Source organism: Panthera uncia, assembly GCF_023721935.1.
Source record: "Panthera uncia isolate 11264 chromosome B2 unlocalized genomic scaffold, Puncia_PCG_1.0 HiC_scaffold_24, whole genome shotgun sequence".
Taxonomy (NCBI): domain Eukaryota; kingdom Metazoa; phylum Chordata; class Mammalia; order Carnivora; family Felidae; genus Panthera; species Panthera uncia.
Genome location: NW_026057580.1, coordinates 20,363,511 through 20,384,568, shown reverse-complemented (window position 1 = coordinate 20,384,568; position 21,058 = coordinate 20,363,511). Strand labels below are relative to the sequence as shown.

The window sequence follows — 21,058 nt, the reverse complement described above, 5'->3', positions numbered from 1 at the left end:
AGTCAGAAAGGAGGTGGTTACATACCCAAAACAAAAGAAATAAACTTGGAGAAACGGGAGCTACTTATCTTTGACAAGAAGGTAAAGAGAAGATGAATGACAGCTTGGAAACTTTCTAAGGTGAAGAATGGGAAAATTGAACTTACCTTGCATCATTTGGCCTCATATTTGAGACCAACTGCAAAGTGAATATGGAAGAGCTTGGGGTACAAAAAAAAAACAGAAAGAAAAAAAAAGAGAGAGAGAGAGAATATTTGATCATGTCTGTATAGGAAACGTGGCTGGAAGTGAAAAAGGATGAAAAAGATCACAGTGAGCAGGGGAGGAGTGTCCTCTTGAAAATGAAGAGCACAAATGGGGATGCTAATTGATAATATATAAATGCATGGAGATTTCCTGTAGAGGGGTGGATTTATGAGCATTTGTTTTTGCAGCAAGGACCCAAAACCCAAAAAAAGCTTCAGATAAAGTCAGTAATTCCCTGTGCACTTTTTAATTTTCTGGCTCTGAGAAAGCAAATGGCTAACCAAGGGTGCCTGGGTGGCTCAGACTGTTGAGCGTCCAGCCCTTGATACCAACTCAGGTCATGATCTCACAGTTTGAGATCAAGCCCCACAGAGAGCCTGCTTGGGATCTCTCTCTCCCTTTCTCTCTGCCTCTACCCAGCTCACGCTCTCTCAAAATAAACTTAAAAAAAAAAAAAAAAGGCTAACTCCTAATTTTATCATGCTGTGATTGACACTTGACACAAGAAGTACTCAGGTCTGACAAGTACTCGAGATCCCCTTTCATTATTCTTGGTGATGATTAGTCAAATAAAGGATTTGTATCCCCTTAGAGTGGGTTCTTTCCCAGATGGGAGGAGTTAGGAGCCAAAGACAGAACGGATAGAAGACAGGGAAGATGCGATGCCTGGCTTCATATCACCTTCAAGCATTTTCTGGCCCATTACAATAGAAGAGAGGGAAGATGAGGGTCAAAACAGGGATAGCAATGGAACTCTTAACCCAATACTTGAATTTGAATTTCTTTTTATTTTCATTGGTATCTTATCCTAAGGGCCACACATTATCTTTTTCTCAGAAAAAAAAAAAAAAAAAGATTCTCCTGATAGTATGCCAAAGCAAGAAGCCTTCCAGTGTTGCTGGTATTTGCACAGATAAAGGGAAATTACAGAAAAAACTTCTGAGAAGTACTTGAATTAGATAGATGACCACGAATCTCTCCTCAGCCCTTAATGCTGCCCAGTCATCAAACAGTGCTTGTCCAGTCCATGCACCCTCCCGCTTTCCTAGACAGCTGTTGTGTTTCATTAGGCCTGTGACGTTTGTTTCACATTTTTTACAACTCCAGAAGTAAGATGCATTATTTGATTGATGGTGAATAACAATTATAATTGCCAGTTCATTTCTTAGATCAAATAATGCTATGCATTTATTTTCATTTTATTTTTATATTTATTTTATCAATATAGTCAATAGAATGGTGCATTTCACAGCTTCTCCTCTCTCCCGAAACCTCCAACATGTCCCCATCCTTACTCTTCCTGTGACATGACTGCTCTGAAAATGGCACACTGAGAAGGGCCCCTCAACCATATTCACCCACCTTCCAGATGCTGCACCCACACTGTCCGTCTTCCTACCTACTGCCATAGATCAAGGTTTCAAAGAGTAATCCCAGGACTCCTGGAAGCTCTATTCTCATAATACTACTAAACCAGTATTATTTGCTTTTTAACTTTTGTTTTCTCACAAATGCACAATGGAGTTTTCCAAAGATTACATGACCAATGGTAACACAGCAGTCTGAATACAGAAGCAGATGAAAACCCAGCTGTCGTCTATTAATAAAGTCACACATTAAAGAGATTTGCAGAAATGTAAAACAATGCCACTCTTCTATTTTTCTGTTTGGAAAATATAGTCATTAAAAAAATTATTTACTTTGAGAGAAAGAGAGAGAGAGAGAGAGAGAGAGAGAGAGAGAGAGAGAATGAATGAATCATGCACAGGGGAGAGGCAAAGAGAGAGAATCCCAAGGAGGTTCCGTGCTATCAGCACAGAGCCCAATGCAGGGGTTGATCCCACAAACCATGGGATCACGACCCAAAACCAAGAGTCAAACACTTAATTGACTGACAGGTGCCTCTGGAAAATGTAGTTACTTTTAATAAAATATTGTTGTCTGTGTTAACATGAAATGGGTTTATTATTTTTTAAAAAACTAATAAATATTTAAAAATTTCTCAGATATAATTTTCAATATGGTGAATATCAATAGATGAAAACCACACGAACAAAAACTCTTTGTGGTCCTCACTAATTTTTAGCAGCATACAGGTGCTCTGAGACCAGAAAGTTTGAGAACAAGTGCCAGAGATGAATGCTTGGTGCTTCTGTCTCCACCAGGTACCGAGTCCCATCCTCTGGCCCATTCTCCACAAAGCTCCCCACTCACACATTTGTCAGTTTCCCTTTCTGCAAACTCATTCCCATTTATGTACAAATAGGCTGTTATTTATTTTATCTTAAAAATAAACAAAAACCTTCCCTGTTGACTCTAGTTCCTCTGACTGCCCAGGTTTCCTCCCCTTTACAGCAAACTTCCTCAGAAGAGTTGTCTATAATTCTAGGGTCTCAAATTCCTCTCCTCCCATTCTCTCTTATATCCCCTCCCATCAGGTTCTCCTGCCCTTCCCATTCTATTGAAACTCCCACTTGGATCCCCCTACATTGCTACATCCCCATTTGACACAATGAATCATTCTGTCTTCCTTGATATATAGTAGGCTCTCCCTTTGCAAGGTTCAGATATGCATGAATTTCAGTTGCCACTGTTGAGTTAAATGACCCAGTCCCTTAACAACATGGTTCAAATTTCAGTGACCACAGTGTATTGACTGTGAGGAACTGCACAAAGCATAAACTCACTGTCAGGCTGGTCAATGTACTAATCACCACACAAACAACACATGCACATCGATCGGTGACCATCATTGCACTTTTTTCAAAGTCTGTCAGTGACTGGCCACTGGGTATCTATTTTTCTGCTCACACATAGATGGCAAAATGTATATCTGAAATGTATCACTGAAAAGGAAATGGGCCAAGAAAAGTGGAAGTGAAGCAAAGACAACAGAAAGTTCTAACACTGGAAGTAAACCTGGAATCTAACATAATGGAGGTACAGAAGTAGCTGACCAGGAAAATGGCCACCACCACCATTGGTGACTCTCAACGAGTGCACAGACGGGACAGGCAGCCCAAGGCCCAAATGTGGAGACTGGGTGCTCGGGAAGGATAAGGATCTCCCAGATGCAGCGAGAAACTTCCCATTAAAAGAACTCTCAGAGGTACTTCATGGTCATTAAAAGAATAGGAGGAGATACTTTGCCACATTGAAAGTGAAAATAATGTAATGTTGAAAGCTGATCCAAAATTAGAAAGGACTATGACAATCTGCCAGGGCATAGAAAAGACACTCATTCGCTCTGAACAAGGCAAGCACTGTTCAACCTAGTCTTGGCAAGTTTTGAGAGAGACCATCCCAAGCAGGTTCTGAGCCGCCAATGCAGACAGCCTGATGCGGGGCTTGATCCCACAACCCTGGGATCATGACCTGAGCCAAAATCAAGAGTTGGACTCTCAACTGACTGAGTCACCCAGGCACCCTGGCAAGTGTTTTACAAAGAGGTAAAACACTTTAATTCTTAATGTTGCTAATGTTTTAAATCACAGTGTACCAAATAAAAACTGGTTTTACTTTTTCATGTCCCTATACATTCATAACCATTCAATGTCCCTATACATTCATGTTTTTTTCATGTTTTGACCGAAATTTTTACAGGTCACAGAACAACAGTAAATTTTCCCATTAATTATTAAGATTATTTTTGCATGGCTGTTTTTAGGGTCCCATGCTCTGTGCAAAGGGAGGGTGGCCTGCACTTCCTTCACCTGACTTCCAGGGCACCACACCCACTTCGTTTTCTTCCTGCCTCACTAGCTGTCCTTCCCAGTCTCCTCCCTCGATGCTTACTTTTGAAGGACTCAGAGCCTAGTCCTTGGAGCTATTTTCTTCATTTAAATGGACTCCCTTAGAGATTTCACCCAGTCCTGTGGCCTAAAACATCATCTATATGCCAACAGCTTCCACATTTACATCTCCAGCCCAGACCTGAAACCCAGATTTATATATCCAAAGGCCTGTTTGATATTTCTACCTGGATATCCAATAGTTACCTTAAACCTAGGGTATCTGTTAGAAGGCGGAGGAGGGTCAGTAAAGTATCCCCTGGAACAGAAAGGCACTTTAAGGCTGAAAAACAAAGTAAGCCACTCCATACCATTTATATAGTTTCTTTCGGGGTAAGTTACTGACAGGGGGATCGGGTAGATGGATCCAGGTAGTACTCAGCTATTCTCTGCCCCCATTCTCCATCCAGTTGGGACCTCAATCCCCAGCTTTCATGGAGCGAGGGGTATGGTGGTGAGGTCACAGGGTAGCTATCTAAAGTGCTACCATTTGTGCACCAAAGGATCTTTACTGGTTACCTAAAGCAGGCCTTCTGTGCCCCAGCCATCTCTACCAGTTACCCACCACCCGCCCTGCTGTATCGGGGCCTTCTGTGCCCCAGCCAGCTCTACCAGTTATTGAAAGCAGGCCTTCTATGTACCACTTTAGGAAAGATCAGAACAAGCCTTCCTGCAGTCCAGTCAGGGCAGACATTAACCACCACTGGGCCAGGAACACACCAGCCCCCAGCAGGGACTTTGTATGGGCATGAACAAGATGGCGGGCCAAAGATGGAGTCAGTGTTGTCAGAACTCCTACAATAACCAAAACTAAAATCCTCCACCAACCAAAAAGAAAAAAAAAAAAAACCTCCTTTACCCATAATGCACATCTTTCCCATCTCAGTTGATGGCAACTCCTTCCTTCCAGCTGCTCAGGACAAAAACCTTGCAGTCATTTTTAACCGCGGTCTTAAATCCTTTATACAATCTGTCTGAAGTCCCATTGGCTCTACCTTCAAAATACATCCTGAATAAAAGCACTTTTCCCCACGTTCACTGATGCACCTGGTCACACATCGTCCCCTCTTGCCTGGATTGCTACCATATCATCCTAACTCATCTCCCTCCTGATCTAGTCTCAGCATAAGAGCCAGGGGGGTTCTTTTAAAACACATGTCAAATCTTGCCATTCCTTGACACAGAACCCCCCACAGTGGCTCTCCATGTCACTCAGAGAAAAGTCAACATTTTCCCAAAGACCCAGTGGGGCCTACCTGATCTAGTCCCCTGTTAGGTTCTAACCCCCCACCCTTCCTCTCACTCCCCGGCTCCCATCTGCTTGCTTCTTGCCAGTACCCGAGGGAGGCTGGGCCTTCACACTTGCCATTCCCTCTTCCTGGATAGCTCCTCCCCCACATATCCACATACCTAACTCCTTTTCCTTCAAGTGTTTGCTCGCTGTCACCTTCTCTAGGTGTGCCAGGCTCCCCACATCAACTGCAACCTACCACCACCCTCCAGATATCCTTATCCTCCTATTGTCCTCCACTTTTCCATACCACCCATCACCTACTGTGTTGTTTATTGGCTGTCTCCCTCCTACTGCTTATAAGGTCAACTCCATGAGAAGAGCAACTTCTCATCTATTCTGCTGACTGATAAAAAACCCAAGGGCTTAGTGAGAGTATCTGATACCTACTAGGCATTCAATAATTATTTGCTAAGTAAATGAAGTTGAAAAAGTTCTAAGTTTCTAGTTACGATAATGGACTCAGGAAGCCTTTTGCGTATGTCTAATAACTCCCATTTGGTGAGGGAAATCTGAAAATCTAAAATGTGATTACCCATCTATTTTACCAAGAAGTATTTCCTAAATATCTTATATGTGCCAAAGCCAAAGTGGACCCTAGACAGGCAAACATACTTTTCCAATTCCAGTGCAGGAGCTTCTCGCTTTTGAACACGGTTCTGAATGGACAAGAGTGCTTCTGGCGAATACTGGGCAGCATTGCTCTCCATGTACTTCAAAACATAGTCATCCGTATCAAGGATGATGAACCGGTGGCCAAACACTGGGGAGAGGGTAGAAATACGCTTAGGTTGGTTATGCCTTTAATCATCCAATTAGGGGTAAAATAACACTGATCCTCCAATGAAAAATTCAGATAGGCATTTGTGAACTAGATGACTGAATTTTCAATAGTTCTCTAAACTAATATGCAGTAGTTTGCTCAGTTTGCTCAGGAAGTCAGGGCCTACATCCATAGCCTACAAATGCAACCAACTTCTAGTTAATTGATAAGGAAACAGATTAAGACACTGTATCACATATATAAGCATACAAGCTTTATTTCAGCTGGACTATAGCCTACCTGCCTCTTACAAGAGTTAAATGAATTAAATTCCAACTAAGAAGAATCCATTCGCTTGGTGGGTAGGAAAGCTAAACCATGTTTAGACCTACCCTCAATCACAGCACCAATGAAGAAGTCAGTAGGGCCATAGTAGATGGGGTTTTCCACTGACGAGGACGGCTTAAGAACTTTAGTTCTGCCAAGGTACTTGCCACCAATGATGCCAGAATTGCGAACAGGCGGCTCAAAGATACTGATCATGTCACTGGCTAGAAAATAAGAGAAGACAAATCGGCGGTCTTTGTCTTCTGGGATGGGAGAGTCCTAGAAAGGAGAAGAAAGGAAGTTATTATGAAGGTACGTGATCTATCCAGATGCTCTAAACTTAAATATCTATAGGACTAGGTATAAAATATAAACCAAATATACAAAGTATAATATAAATGAACAGAGATGGGGGGCAAGGGGAGACTCTGGTAGCCTGGAATAGACATGACTCATTTAAAGGAGGCTGCTCCAGCTCAACTCTGGTTGCTGCCTTGTGGTAAAGTAGGCCCAATGTTGCTAGATTCTCCCAGTTTTCATGAGAAGACAGAAATCTGGGTGTTGTATGTAAGTGATGAATCACTAAATTCTACACCTGAAACTAATGTTACACTATATGTTAACTAACTAGAATTTAAATAAAAACTTGGAAAGAAAATAAAACTCCAGATTTTAAAAATGTTGACCTTAACTCTTTTAAAGCACCATGCGGGCCAAACAAAACATATGTGGGCTATATTCTGTCACAGGCTGCCCACAGTTTGAGACCTCTTGGCTGACATTATGTTCAACTTCATGGACACTAAGATGATTATGCAAAGTTCAGTTCTTTAAACCAATCCATTTATACACATATTTTTTAAAAATAAAACTAAAGAAAGGGGGAATCAGTAATAAAATGTCATAGAGCTGAAACTGATTCTGAGAAACTATCTTGTAGACAAGACTGTTCCTAAATCAAATCACTGAGAGTGATCACAGAACCCTAAGAAACAGATTCCAGATTGAACAGGCCTAAATGCAGACATGCTTATTCTTGACTGAAATCCTCTCAAATTTTAACTCCAGCACATACCTTCTCATTCACAACATGGAATTTCTTGTATATCAATTTCTCCTTTATCAAACAAAGTCACTGGGTTTCTTCTTAGTAAAATAATTTCCTCCTACCATTCCCTAATCTAACAGTCTCCAAACCTTTTTGATACTCCTACAATGAAAAAATTTTTCAATATCCACAATATAGTTAATAAAAATCAAATCACATCACTCCTCTGCTCTCAAACCTCCAGAGGATTCCCATCACATTGAATAAAATATGAAGTTCTGAGCACGGCTACAGACAGGGCTATACTCAGGGGGTTATAGGAAGAACACCAATGGTTCACCTTGGCAGGACTATTTTAAAACTTAAAAAAATATATTTTTTAATTTTTATTTTGAACTAAGATTAGACTTAAAGTTGTATCAACAAAAGGGAATTTTCACATACCCCTCACCAAGCTTCCCCTAATATTAGCATCTTACATAATCACAGTACAATGATCAAAGCCACAGTAATGGTAAACAGTAATGTACAATACTGTTAAATAAATTACTGTCCTTATTCAAATTTCTCCTGTTTTTCACTTATGTTCTTTTTCTGTTTCAGAATCCTATACAGGATCTCACATTGCATTTAGCTGTTGTTTCTCTTCAGTCTCCTCCAAACTGTGACGGTTCCTCATTCTGTCTTTGTCTTTCATGACCTTGACACTTTTGAACCATAATGGTCAATTATTTTGGTGAATATCCCTTGTGCATCTCATTTTTGCACATTTGACAAAAATACCACAGAAAAAATGTCATGTCTTTCTCAGCATATCAAGTTCATGGTATTGCCTTATCTTATTAGTGATGTTGACCGTGGTCACTTGGTTAAGAAGATACCTGTTGGGTTTCTCCCTTCTAAAGTTACATTTCCCTCTGCACTTGATAAATATCTTGAGTAACACACACTATGAAAATCCTGTTTCTCCTCAAAGGTTTTCCCTCTGATTTGAATTTAATTTTAGCATCCACTGAAGGATCTTATCTACGACAGTTATTGCTGTGATGGTGTGTGCTTAGTGGTAATTTCTTATTGCCCTCTTCTCTCTGCATTTATTAACTGAAATTGTACTGTACAGAGGTGCTGTCCCTTTGAGGATGAGTATTGTATTGCTGATGTTTAGAATTACAGGTGTGTGATGACAGTAAGAAGATCAACTTTTGGTTTTATTTTTTAATTGTCTGCAGGTTTGTTACCTACATCCCTTGTTGCCTGCACCACGGGGGACTACTCCCACCACTCTAGCCCTTTGATCTTGTTAGGCCACTGGTTGCACAGCTCTGAGCTTGTGCCTGACCCCATCTTCATGGCAATCTCTCTACCTTCCATTCCCTGTACACCACCTCTGCATCAGATGCAGTTCCCTCAGATATGCCACTGGTAGCTCCCTCGGTCATTCATTCTGGTCATTCTCCTGTACTCTGTGGTCCCCCACCTCCCCCAGCATTTCCCTTATCTTCCAGTATAAATGAGCCCTTCCCCCATCACTCTGTCTCCGGCTTTACTTTTTACAGAATGTTTGTCTTGTTTTCCGCTGTACCCTCAATGCCCAGAACTATGCCAAGCCCAAAGTAGTTCTCTAATATTTGTTGAATGAATGAATAATGCAACATATGTTCTTCTATATAAACATGTTCTGTGCACTACAAAGTACATGTAAAAATATCAGAGGCTATAAAATACATGCACTCATAATAAATTATAAACAGAGGTTGTAATATTTTCTTCACACCCCCATGGATTATATGCTGTCCCCAGGCTCGTTGGAAGGGCAAGCCTGCTGCCGTGGAGACCACTGCTCAAGTTACGTCCTTATGCTCTTCTCAAGCTTCCCCAAGTTTGTCAGTTAGCACTCCACTCTGAGCCCTGGATATTTCCCTAGCATATTTTTACTTAGGCACCAACTGCCTACCTGGGTTTATAGCATACTTGATTTCTTCAGAACATGTGCAGTATATGTCTGAAATCAAGAGAACTTAATTGTATTTGTCTCTGATCACTGTGCCAACATACTTCCTTCTTCTGAATTTCTGTCTTTTCTTCTGGAGTCCCCATATTCTGAGGCCCCTCTTACTGTCAGGCACACTTCTTTCATCCTCCAGAGCTTTTGTGATGAACTAAATGAATACACCCTCTACTTCACTAACTAGGTCAGGGAAAAACCTTTGAAAATTACCATGACCAGAATACCACCTCTTTCTTCTTGCCCATGAGAAGATAACCACTACTTCTTTACTAATAGTTCTGCTGGTGTTCTTTTAAATCTGTATACACACACACACACACACTTTACTGTGAAATACAATACAGAGAAACACTACAAAAAAGCCAAAAAGGTACAGTTCAAAGAATTTTAATAAAGTATGAACAATGTGTAACCACCACCCAGATCAAGAAACAGAACATTGATGGAATCTGGAAAACCTCTCCAATCAACATCCTATCCCTCCCTAAATTTTTCTTTGCTTTGTTTTACTAGAAAGCTGGCATCCCTAAACAGTTCTGTTTTGCCTGTTTTTTTTTAATCTTCATAAAAATGAAATTTTATAATACGTATGTATTCTTTTGTGTCTGGATTATTTTAAATACTTTTTTTAAGTTTATTTTTTGAGAGAGAGAGTGCAAGAATATGAGCATGAGCAGGGGAGCAGAGAGAGGGGGGGACAGAGGATCCAAAGTGGGCTCCATCCTGACAGCAGAGAGCCTGACATGGGACTCAAACCCATGAACTGTGAGCATGACCTGAACTGAAGTTAGACGCTTAACCAACTGAGCCACCCAGGTGCTCCTTGTGTCTGGATTCTTACATTCCAAGTTATGTTTGTGTGATTTATCCTTGTTATTTGTAGCTATAGTTGATTCATTTTCATTGCTGAGCAGAATTCAAATTATTGTATAATATGCCATAATTTGTTTATCCAGTTTCCTATAGATGGACATTTAGGTCTATTTTTGGCTATCATGAATTATGCTGCTAAGGACATTCTTATTTTTTGGTGTGCGTGTAGTGTTCCATTTTGGCACAATCTAGTATACTTGATTATGCCAAACTGTTTTCCTAACTAAGTCACTAAAAGTAAGAGAATTCGTATTGTTTCATGTTCTCACCAATGTAATAATCCTGGTAGGTGAGTAGAGGCAATTCACTGCAGTTAGAATTTGTACTTCACTGATCACTAAAGAGGCTGTGTACCTTTCCTTAGGTTTGTTGGCTTTTTGGATATCCTGTTTCATGAAATAGTGGTTTCTGGCTCATTTAAAAAAATGATTTTAGACTCTTTGTTATATGTTCTGGATATAAGTTCTTTGTTGATTTCTCTTTTTTGAAGTTTATTTATGTATTTTGAGAGAGAGAGATGAGAGAGAACGAACCCCAAGCAGCCACCCCTCTGTCAGCCCAGAGCCCAATGTGAGGCTCGATCTCACCAACTGATCATGACCTGAGCTGAAACCAAGAGTTGGACACTTAACTGACTGAGCCCCCCAGGTGCCCCGTTGATTTTCTATAGTAACATCTTCTCCCACTCTGACCTTGCTCTTTCTACTCTCTTAATGGTGTTTTTTGAGGAACAAAAACTTTCCATCTTACTGGGTCAAATTTACCCATTTTTAAAACAATTACTGCTCTTTGTGTCCTGCTAAAAAAATCTTTCCTTACTACAAAGATTATATTATCATCAGGATGTTTGACTGCTTTGCCTTTTACATTTAAGTCTTCAATCCACCCAGAATTGATTCCTATTTTTGGTGTGAGGTGAGATCAAATTTTCTTCTCACTCCCCATATGGATATGGATATCTGATTGTTCTGATACCATTTATTGGTATTTGTCATTTTTCTTAAGTGGGTGGGGGTCTGTTTCTCAGTTAATTTATTTGATTCCATGCTATAAATACCTATCGTTGTACCAATACCATATTGTCTTAACTACTTTATGTAACTTTTTAATATACTGTGGTATTTTGGAGAACAAATTCCACTGATCTTGTTCTCCAGTGTCTTGGCTATTCTTGGTGCCTTGCATCTCCACACAAATTATAGAATAAATTTGCCAAGTTCTGCAAAAATAAAAACACTTTGGGATTTTGACTGCAATTGTTTTGAAACCATAGATCAACTTGTGGCAAATTATCTTTATAATACTGAATCTTTTAACTGGTGAACATGGTATGTCCCTTCATTTATTTAGGTCTTCTTTAATTTTCTCTCAATAATCTTTTTGGTATTAAACATGTTTTGTTTTATTCCTAGAAATATTTTTGAAGCTATGGCATTTTTCCAACTTTAATTGGAAATGGCATTAATTGGAAATGGCATTTTTCCAACTTTATTTTTTGTTGCCATTTATACATGGATTCTACTAACGTAGAATCTACACATAATGTAGATCCTTTGTGATTTTCCACATATATAATCCTTTATTTTAGATAATGATAATTATCTTCCTTTTTAATCCTCATACCTTTTATTTCTCTTATTGTTTTACTGCTCTTGCTAGGACCTCCAGTACAATGTTGAATAGAAGGGGTGATAGCAGTCTTACCTTGTTCCTAGTCTCAGAGAATACACACTCAACATTTCATCACTAAGTCTGCTGTTTGAATGAATACTTAGTAGATTTTTGAAAAATGCTCTTCATCAGACTAAAGAAATCCCCTTTTATACCCTACTTACTAAGAGTTTTGTTTTGAAGTCATAATAGGTGAATTTTATCAAATACTTTCCTGCGTTTAATTTTATCCCTTTATTCCTGCAATAATTTTTCAAAACTGAAATACTCTGTTTCTTGTTCTCTGCTGAAGTCCTCAATCTTATCCTCTTTCTCCTTAAACACAGTAAATATTGTTTGTTTTTTAAGTTTGAGTTTGGTAACACCAGCATTTGAAGCTCCTGTGGATCTATTTCTATTGTCTATCGTTTGTGTTCATTTTTCTTCACGTCATCTTGCCTTGTGTCTGGACACCATGTTATTAATATTGCTTTTTTGAATAAATGCCATATATTATATTTTTCACATTGTTTGTAGAAATAGTTCGAAGCTTATGATGATGCTATCTTCAAAGAATTTAATTTGCTTCTGCCAGACACCTGGGTCATTAGGTGTCTAGGATCACATTAATCTGATTTCTGGAACTGAGACACTTCAGGGACTGAGACAATTCAAAGCCAGACAATAGTCCCTTCAAGGATTATGCACTTATGGATAAAGTACAGAGGGTTTACCAGCTACTTCTGCATTTGATGGGCCCTACATTCCAATATTTGCCCTCGTAGGTGCTTCCACCGCAACCAGCACAATTCCCAGAGGAAAAATGGCTGCATCTGCCAGGCTCACCTCTCTGGTTTTCAATATTTCTGTGGTTTTTGCTCACTGATTCTTCACATCTTATTGTCCAGCACCTTCACACAGTAGTAAAGACATACACACACACACACACACACACACACACACGCACGCACGCACACACACACACAGGCACACACACCAATTCTTCTAGTTACCTTCAACAAGAGGGAAGTCCAAATTATCTAGTCTATCATTGCTAGAAATAGAAGTCTTCTACTGACTCTTCAAACTTTTGTGATATATCACATTTGCCCAGGTTGTTTGTGAATATAGAACACTGCAGTCAATATAAATGTATTTTTTTCTCCTCACTTAGCAATATCTAACATTATTCATAGGAATTTTTGAATCAATTATAGAATATAGTAATTTTTCCATGATTTGCAGGCATGGGAGGTAAACTACAATTATGTAATTTATAAACTCACGTGAGCCCTTTTCCCTTCTCACAGACTAAGTGTTATACTGGTTCTTAATCAAAAGAATACCGGGCTGAGGGTTCTCAGAGCTGCAGGGATAAGATTTGTTTACTAGCTTCCTTCCTCATGATGGCTTTTCATGTCACTTTCTTCAGGGCTGTGGTATTTCTCTGTAGTAAAAACACCCATGATACTCTTTTCTACTGCCTTGCTCACATATAAGATGGCAGCACTAAAATTGCTTATACTGGAGGTACTGTCATATTCCCCAAATTATTTACACTGTAAAATAGAAATGTACTAGGGGCGCCTGGGTGGCTCAGTCAGTTAAGTGTCCAACTTCGGCTCAGGTCATGATCTTGCAGTCTGTGAGTTCGAGCCCCACGTCCAGCTCAGTGCTGACATCTCAGAGCCTGGAGCCTGCTTTGGATTCTGTGTTTCCCTCTCTCTCTGCCCCTCACCTGTTCACGCTCTGTCTCTCTCTCTCCCAAAAATAAACATTAAAAAAATTAAAAAATAATAAAATAGAAATGTACTCTTTAAAAAAAAAAAGAATGCTGGGCTGGACTCATAAGGCTGTGTTCTAGTGCTGCCTCTGCCTAAGCAGCATTAACCCCTGGGACAAACCAACTAGCCTCTCTGATTCTTGTTTTGAAACATAAAATATGCATAATATTATATTGCCTAACTCATGGGTAGTGTATGTGTAAAAAAACTTACTTACCCATTCAACCAACAGTTACCAAATACCTACAAAGTCTAGAGAGACATGATCCTGGTCCTCACGGAGCTTACGGTTACTACATCATAATTCAAGAAGCATCCTGAACTTTAACAGTAACTCAGAGAACTTGGTAAAAATATAAAACATTCACCAATCAGAATTTTTATGGTGTGGAGTGTGCTAGTTGGCCTAGAGTTTACTAGGACTCTTTGTACTTAAAGCTTTGTTCAACATTTTTCTAAAATATATTAGCCAACTATATTTTAGAAAAATATTTGATTAAATTTTTATTCTTTCAAATATATGCATACAATTTGAAAAGTCACCTGGCCCACCTCTCCACACTCCCAATTCCTATTTCCAGAAGTAACTTATTTCAATTTCTATTTATGTCCATATTTCTAAATAAAATGCTTACATTCCTATTTCTACGTATTTTCCATTTTAAAAGGCATTATCCTTTGAATTCCCATCCGGAATTTGCCTCAGGTAATTCAGCCAATGAGTAGAATATTAGGGATTTAAATTTATGCCTGTTTCCAAACCCATGCTCTTAACCACTGGCCATATGACCTCTCAAAGGCAATATCTATTGAACTGGTATGATTCCATTTATTACATTTAATGAATATAAAATGCATCAACCTAGATGTCAAAGGTAATGATAAAAATTAGTGAGATATGGTCCCTATCCTCAAGGAAAACACAGTACCCTCGACTGCACACAGGTATACAAATAACTTGACTGTGTCAGACTTTCATAATTACTTAATAAAAAAGGCAAACACGTCAGTCAAAAGTTAAGGGGTAGGGAGAGATTAATGATCTACTAAAGATGGTTATAGGAAATAGAACTAGAGCTGGGTGTGGGTTCAGGGCACCACCCCTAATACTATCCAACCTGCCCAAAGGTTGGGGATTGGATCTCATGCCTTGTTCAAGTAACACACAACTCTGAGAGCTGATATTCCACAGCTTACAGACAAAATGGACAACTGGGCACCAAGACAGAACAGAATCTCAGCACATGAAAGTCCTCCTCACCAGTGCAGCCAAATAACGAAGCACCTTGTTATCGTCCATCAGCATTTTCATAACATCTTTTTTGGGAGCTTTTGGAATGAGAACAAAGCAATTCTGAGCAGAGTCTTCAACTAGTCCATAGCCGTTATAAGGAGGTAATTCCTGAAGAAATACAAGAAGTAAAGCAGATGATATTTGCGTTAAAATTACATTAAAGGTAACTAAGTTTATTTTTTAAAAATCTAGAAAATACTTATTCAAAAGCAATTTCTATATATAAGAATGTACTGTATTCAGAAAATGTAACATTGCATTTTCCATTCCTTTTTATATATAGACTTTACACCATGATCGCTGCCCATAGGAGTGGCTGATGATGCTACAGAGTAACCATCAGGGCTAGATTGAAAGTACAGTCATCCCCTTTACCCATGGGGGGGTATGTCCCAAGACCCCGGTAGATGCCTTAACCCTATATATACTATTCTCTTTCTCATACATACCCATGAAGAAATTATACAGTAGGCACAGGAAGAAATTAACAACAATAACTAATTATAAAATAGAACAATTATAACAACATACTATAATAGAAGTTATGTGAATGTGGGCTCTTTCTCTCAAAATATCTTGTTGTACTGCACCCACACTTCATCTTCATCTTGTGAGGACACGAGATGATAAAATGCCTACGTAATGAGATGATGTGAGGTGAGTGACATAGGCGTTGTGACAGTGTTTGGCTACTATTGACCTTCTGATGATACATCAGGAGGGGGATCATGTGCTTCCAGACTGCAGTTGACCACCAGTAACTGAAACCATGAAGAGCGAAACCATGGACAAGGAAGGGGTGTGACTCTTGTGTTGCTGATGTCCACTGACCCCTTACTGCCAAAGCAGCAGCTGGCCCTACTCCCAATCCTGGCCCTTGTGATCATCCTACTGTGGAGAAGCCCCAGGCTCCGTGACTTCTTTGCTCTAGGGTATGGGCCTCAGCCTAACGATCTGGAAACTGTTTTCTCAGTTCACCCAAAGGGTGTGTGTGTGTGTGTGTTGGAGTCAGGGGAGGCCAAGGCTTGGTTTGTGCTTTTTTCCTATTTATCTCCATATTTCTAATATTTTTATTTCTTGATTTTGGCATGACAGCCAGGTGTCTGTGTTCTCAGTAGAAACAGAACACATCCAACAGATTCATGTTTATTTCTTCCTCAGCTAACAGATCAGCCTGACCAAAGCGTCATGAATATGTCCACTTCATACCCACTTCTATCCCTGACCATAGGCTTGGCTCTAGCTTTATCCCTCTAGACCCAGCTATGGCTTCCCATCCCTGCTTTCCAACTACATTGTTCAGTGTTTAAATGACTGAAATGTAATGACTAAGGAGAGCTGAAAGGTGTTTGCTGTTTGGTAAGTAGCTCTCTCCTACTCATTTCCAACAAATACTTTCATAGACAGGCAGACAGAGCTTACTATGACTAACGTGCCATATGTGTGGATGCAGAATTAGTTTTATTATATAGGGTGACTGAGATAGGGCAAAACAAACCAAAATCTACAGTGGTTCTTTAGGTCTCTCTGCTCTTTATCGAAGCCTTCCTTCCCTTTCCTTTCTTTAGAAGAGAGGTTAGGAGAAAAAGATGATAGTAAAAGGATGGGAAGCAGATGTATTCTGGACTCAAAGGCTTTGATCAGTCAAAAGATGGATCATAGCCTTTTCATGAGTGCTCCATTTTATTGCAATCCCTCTCCACCCTACCTCTTGGTTAGGTCAGGTTCCTTCTTGTAAAGATGTCTGACATTTAACAGAGTCACCCTTGTACTTTGCGGTGTGACCTTAGACCGACTTTGGCTCACGTCATGATCTCACAGTTTGTGAGTTCAAGCCCCACATCAGGCTCACTGCTGTCAAGAGCAGATCCTCTGTCCCCCATTCTCTCTGCCCCTCCCTGTTCATACACTCTCTCTCAGAAGTAAATAAACATTTAAAAAATCTAAATCTCTCCTACGGTACTTTTTCCTGTATATTGCATCAAATGCTACCCTAAAATTTGGGGGTAGGCAAAAGGGCCTTATTGTAAATCTTAATCAATGAGTCCATTCATTGATAAGGAGTTCTATCAGAGAAAAAAACTGACAGAGAAAGGTACTATCATCATCCATACTTCCTTCTAGAAGTTTTATTGTCCCTGGGAACTCATAGCATACCAAAATCCAAATCCTTCTTTGTAACTGTTTGTATGAAATGTTGGTTCTAAAAGGCTTGCCTAAGATATCACTTGCCTCTTTGGGGAACAAATACATACTTTATAGGTAGTCTTCTTGTCCAGTTCAAGAAACATACCAAATGTGTCCTATTTGCTAGGCACCGTGTTAGGTGCTCTCTGCCCTCAAAGAACTTACAGTCTAGTAGAAAAGATTCATAGATATTCTAATATAATAGACCAGTGCTGGCAGAGGGAGGTACAGGACCCCAGGAACACACAGGAGAGGTGATTAGCCCTGCCAGGAGCTTTAGAGAAGCCCGTTTGTCTGGGAGGAGAAGGAAGAGCCATGTAAAGAAATAATGGAAAAGTGAAAAGTGGTTCAAGCAAGTGAAAGAGCATCAGCAAAAGTCCAGGAGAGCGAAACAGAAGGCTGTACTGGCAGAACCATACATAATTCAGTATAATTGGAGGCTCAGTGAGAGCAGCAGGGCAGCTGATCAGGGGAAGGCAGAGGCCTGGGCTGCAGGAATTCAATAATTCCATCCTTCCATTCACATCTTTCTTTTGAAAAGAAAGAGCCATGACATTATCTTACACACAGAGTGGCAATATAAAGGTGGGTCACAGGTATTAATACCCTATTTTATACCTATTTTAGACCAAAGAAGTTGTATGCGTTACTCTGGACCCAAACGTGTGTGACAGGCACCAGCATTTTGCAGCCTATGAAACTGTGCTGCCTTAATACAATAGATATTTCTTGAACTTGCTGTATAATGTGTAATTTTTAACACAGGCAATTCTTATTTGAATTTCTAAAATATGTGACTGAACCACTCTGAAGGCTGAAGTCTATCAGATTACTATTTTGGTGCACGTAAAAGTACCATGACCTTACTCTCGGATCAGAGTGGACTCTGGTACACAGAACTAAATTTCAGGGTTAGGAAAGCTACGTTGCAACAAAAGAAAGCCATCTTCCAGTATCTCCATTAATCAGCTTCAGTTTTGCTCCCAATCAGTTTTTAAGTAAAAGGGTTTGACAAATAGGCAAGGATCAATGAAATACCCTAGCAGTCCGGAATTTTAAAAGATGTCTTTTTTAAATAAAAATGAAAACAAAATTATGAAAGTAATACAAGGCTTGCTATAGAAAGATAAACTAAAAGCACACAGAATATAAAAAGAAAGGTCCCTGATCATCTCACACTTCCCTCCCTACCTCTCCATTCCCACATGTTGAACTAACCACTGTGAACAGTGGTTTTTATACAAATAGTGCTGTATCACGTAAACACATTCACTTACAAATGTGATGGACATTCTTCCATGTTAATCTGCAGAAACTATTTCTTTTCTTTTTAACCAGTCTTACAGTCTTATAGTCTTCTCATTGTATTCTAGTTTATTCTGCCAATCTCCTTACACTTTATTATAAATAATGCTACAGTACACATCCTAACACATATCTTTTTATAGTCCCCAAACAAGATTTTCTAGTTCAAGAGATATTTTATTTTGAAAAAATTAAAATGATGACACTGCCCTTCAGAAAGGTTTTTCCTACTGGCTCTCCTATTAACACTACATGAAAATGTCCATTTCAGGGCACCCGGCAGGCTTAGTCAGTGGAGCGACTCTTGGTCTTGGAGTTGTGGATTTGAGCCCCACAGTGGGCATAGAGATTACTTAAAAAAATAAAATTAGGGGCGCCTGGGTGGCGCAGTCGGTTAAGCGTCCGACTTCAGCCAGGTCGCGATCTCGACGTCCGTGAGTTCGAGCCCCGCGTCGGGCTCTGGGCTGATGGCTCGGAGCCTGGAGCCTGTTTCCGATTCTGTGTCTCCCTCTCTCTCTGACCCTCCCCCGTTCATGCTCTGTCTCTCTCTGTCCCAAAAATAAATAAAAAACGTTGAAAAAAATTAAAAAAAAATAAATAAATAAAATTAAATTAAAAAAAAAAAGAAAGAAAGAAAATGTCCATTTCTTCACACCAGGGCAAACACTGGATATCTTGAGTCTTTTAAATCAAATTGGCCCAAAACCTCATTATTTTCATTTCTATTTTTTTTTTTTATTATCGGTTAAGTTGAGGTTCTTTTTGTATGTTCACCAACCATTTGTATTTCTTCTTCTGTGAACCAACTTTATTTCTCATGTTTTGTCCATTTTTTATTCGGTATTCACACGAGTCTTTTTTTTTCTTTTTCTTAAACCTCTGTATCAAAAGATTTAATTCTCTTCCTATACTCAGAACTAGTGTTCCATTACCTGTTTCACAGGAGGTGGTTCCTTCTTGCTCACGTCAATTTGTGGTAAATCAGAGATTCCAAACTTTTCTTTGTAATACTGCCGAGTAAAAGGATCACAGTCATAAATGAAGAAGGTTCTCCCAAGGATAGTGATCGGTTTTCCCACGATGAAGTCTTTGGCAGTATACCATTCCAACACCTCTTGATCGGAGATTTCTAGCACACACTGAGGAAAGTTCTCTAACGTAAGATAATAGGGAGAGAGGAAAGAAAAGGGATGAGGATGGGAAAGACTGAGATTCTTGGGAAGTTGAGAGAGCGTGGTCTCTAGCTCTGCTCAAGGATCAGGGACTCCTCTACTTTCCCAGCAGAACAGTAAGCTGTGTATTTCCATCTGTTGATAGGATACAGAAATAACATCCTAGATAGTTTCCGTGAAGTCTCTCTCTCATATTCAGCTTGCACTATCAGTACAGGTCACTAATCTTAGCAGAATTCATGCTTAGAGGAAATCTTTACAGGAAGAAAGAATAAATGTCCTTCTATGGAGTACCAGATCTAGAGGGAGGGATCCAAGTCATTTAGTTCAACCTTCCATCTATTTACTCGCTTACCCAATATATTATCAATGACTGCATCTATCATGTACCAGGTTCACTGCTAAACATTGAGGTTATAACAATTAACAATGTAGGTGAATTTTCTACCTTGATGGAGAGAGCACTCTATTTGGGACAACAGATACTAAATAATTATACAAATAATGATTTCATTTCTATTGTGATCACTGCTGCAATGACAGTCTAATCTAGTCCTCTGGCAGGAGGCAGGGTCAGTCAGTGAGATGATCATACTAAGCTGTTCATCTGGGCACTCAACAGCTTTTCAAATGTAGAATCAACCTTGCCTTTTTTTTTTTTTTAATGTTTATCTATTTTTGAGACAGAGCAAGAGACAGAGTACAAGTGGGGGAGGGGCAGAGGGAGACACAGAATCTGAAGCAGGCTCCAGGCTCTGAGCTGTCAGCACAAAGCCCGACACAGGGCTTGAATTCACGAACCATGAGATCATGACCTGAGCCAAAGTTGTACGCTTAACTGACTGAGCCACCCACGCGCCCCTCAACCTTGCATTTTTAAGGGAATAAATCTAATTCCCATCATGCTGTTTTATGAGAACTAAGGATTGACTTGTTTAAGATTGATTCCCTGCAGTCTGGCCATCATAGAAACCATAAGATAGCCCATTCTGGTAAAATGCCACACTGTATAGCTGTAATCCACAAAGCTTGACCCTAGAACTCTGACACAGAGGGCCTGAGAGGCAGGCTGCTATTCTCCTGATAATTGCTAAGATGGAAAAATAGGGAAGGAGACTAAGGGTCTATTACATCTGACAGAAAGGCTTGAGCTCCAACCCTTGATCATGCCAAAAGATCATGATTTTCCTAATCATTCATCTTAAACGCTCTAGAGACCAAGGGTTCTTTCTCCCAGTGCCTAGTGCCTAACCTAAGACCCCTTTGAATTACCCCAGGAAGTGATGGGCAGTGGGGGAGACAGCCTATGTGACTCCATG

The 21,058-nt window shown here is 39.7% G+C and overlaps 1 protein-coding gene across 1 annotated transcript in view; it reads right to left on the bottom strand.

Moving 5' to 3' along the window:
* EFHC1 (EF-hand domain containing 1) overlaps positions 1–21,058 on the bottom strand; it is a 66,648-nt gene that overhangs the window by 18,713 nt on the left and 26,877 nt on the right. Inside the window, exons 6-9 of the mRNA XM_049653804.1 lie at positions 19,500–19,720; positions 15,043–15,183; positions 6,484–6,697; positions 5,944–6,091 (exon numbers count right to left, since the gene is read on the bottom strand). Coding sequence (XP_049509761.1) covers positions 5,944–6,091; positions 6,484–6,697; positions 15,043–15,183; positions 19,500–19,720 — 724 coding nt within the window. The remainder of the gene's footprint in view (positions 1–5,943; positions 6,092–6,483; positions 6,698–15,042; positions 15,184–19,499; positions 19,721–21,058) is intronic.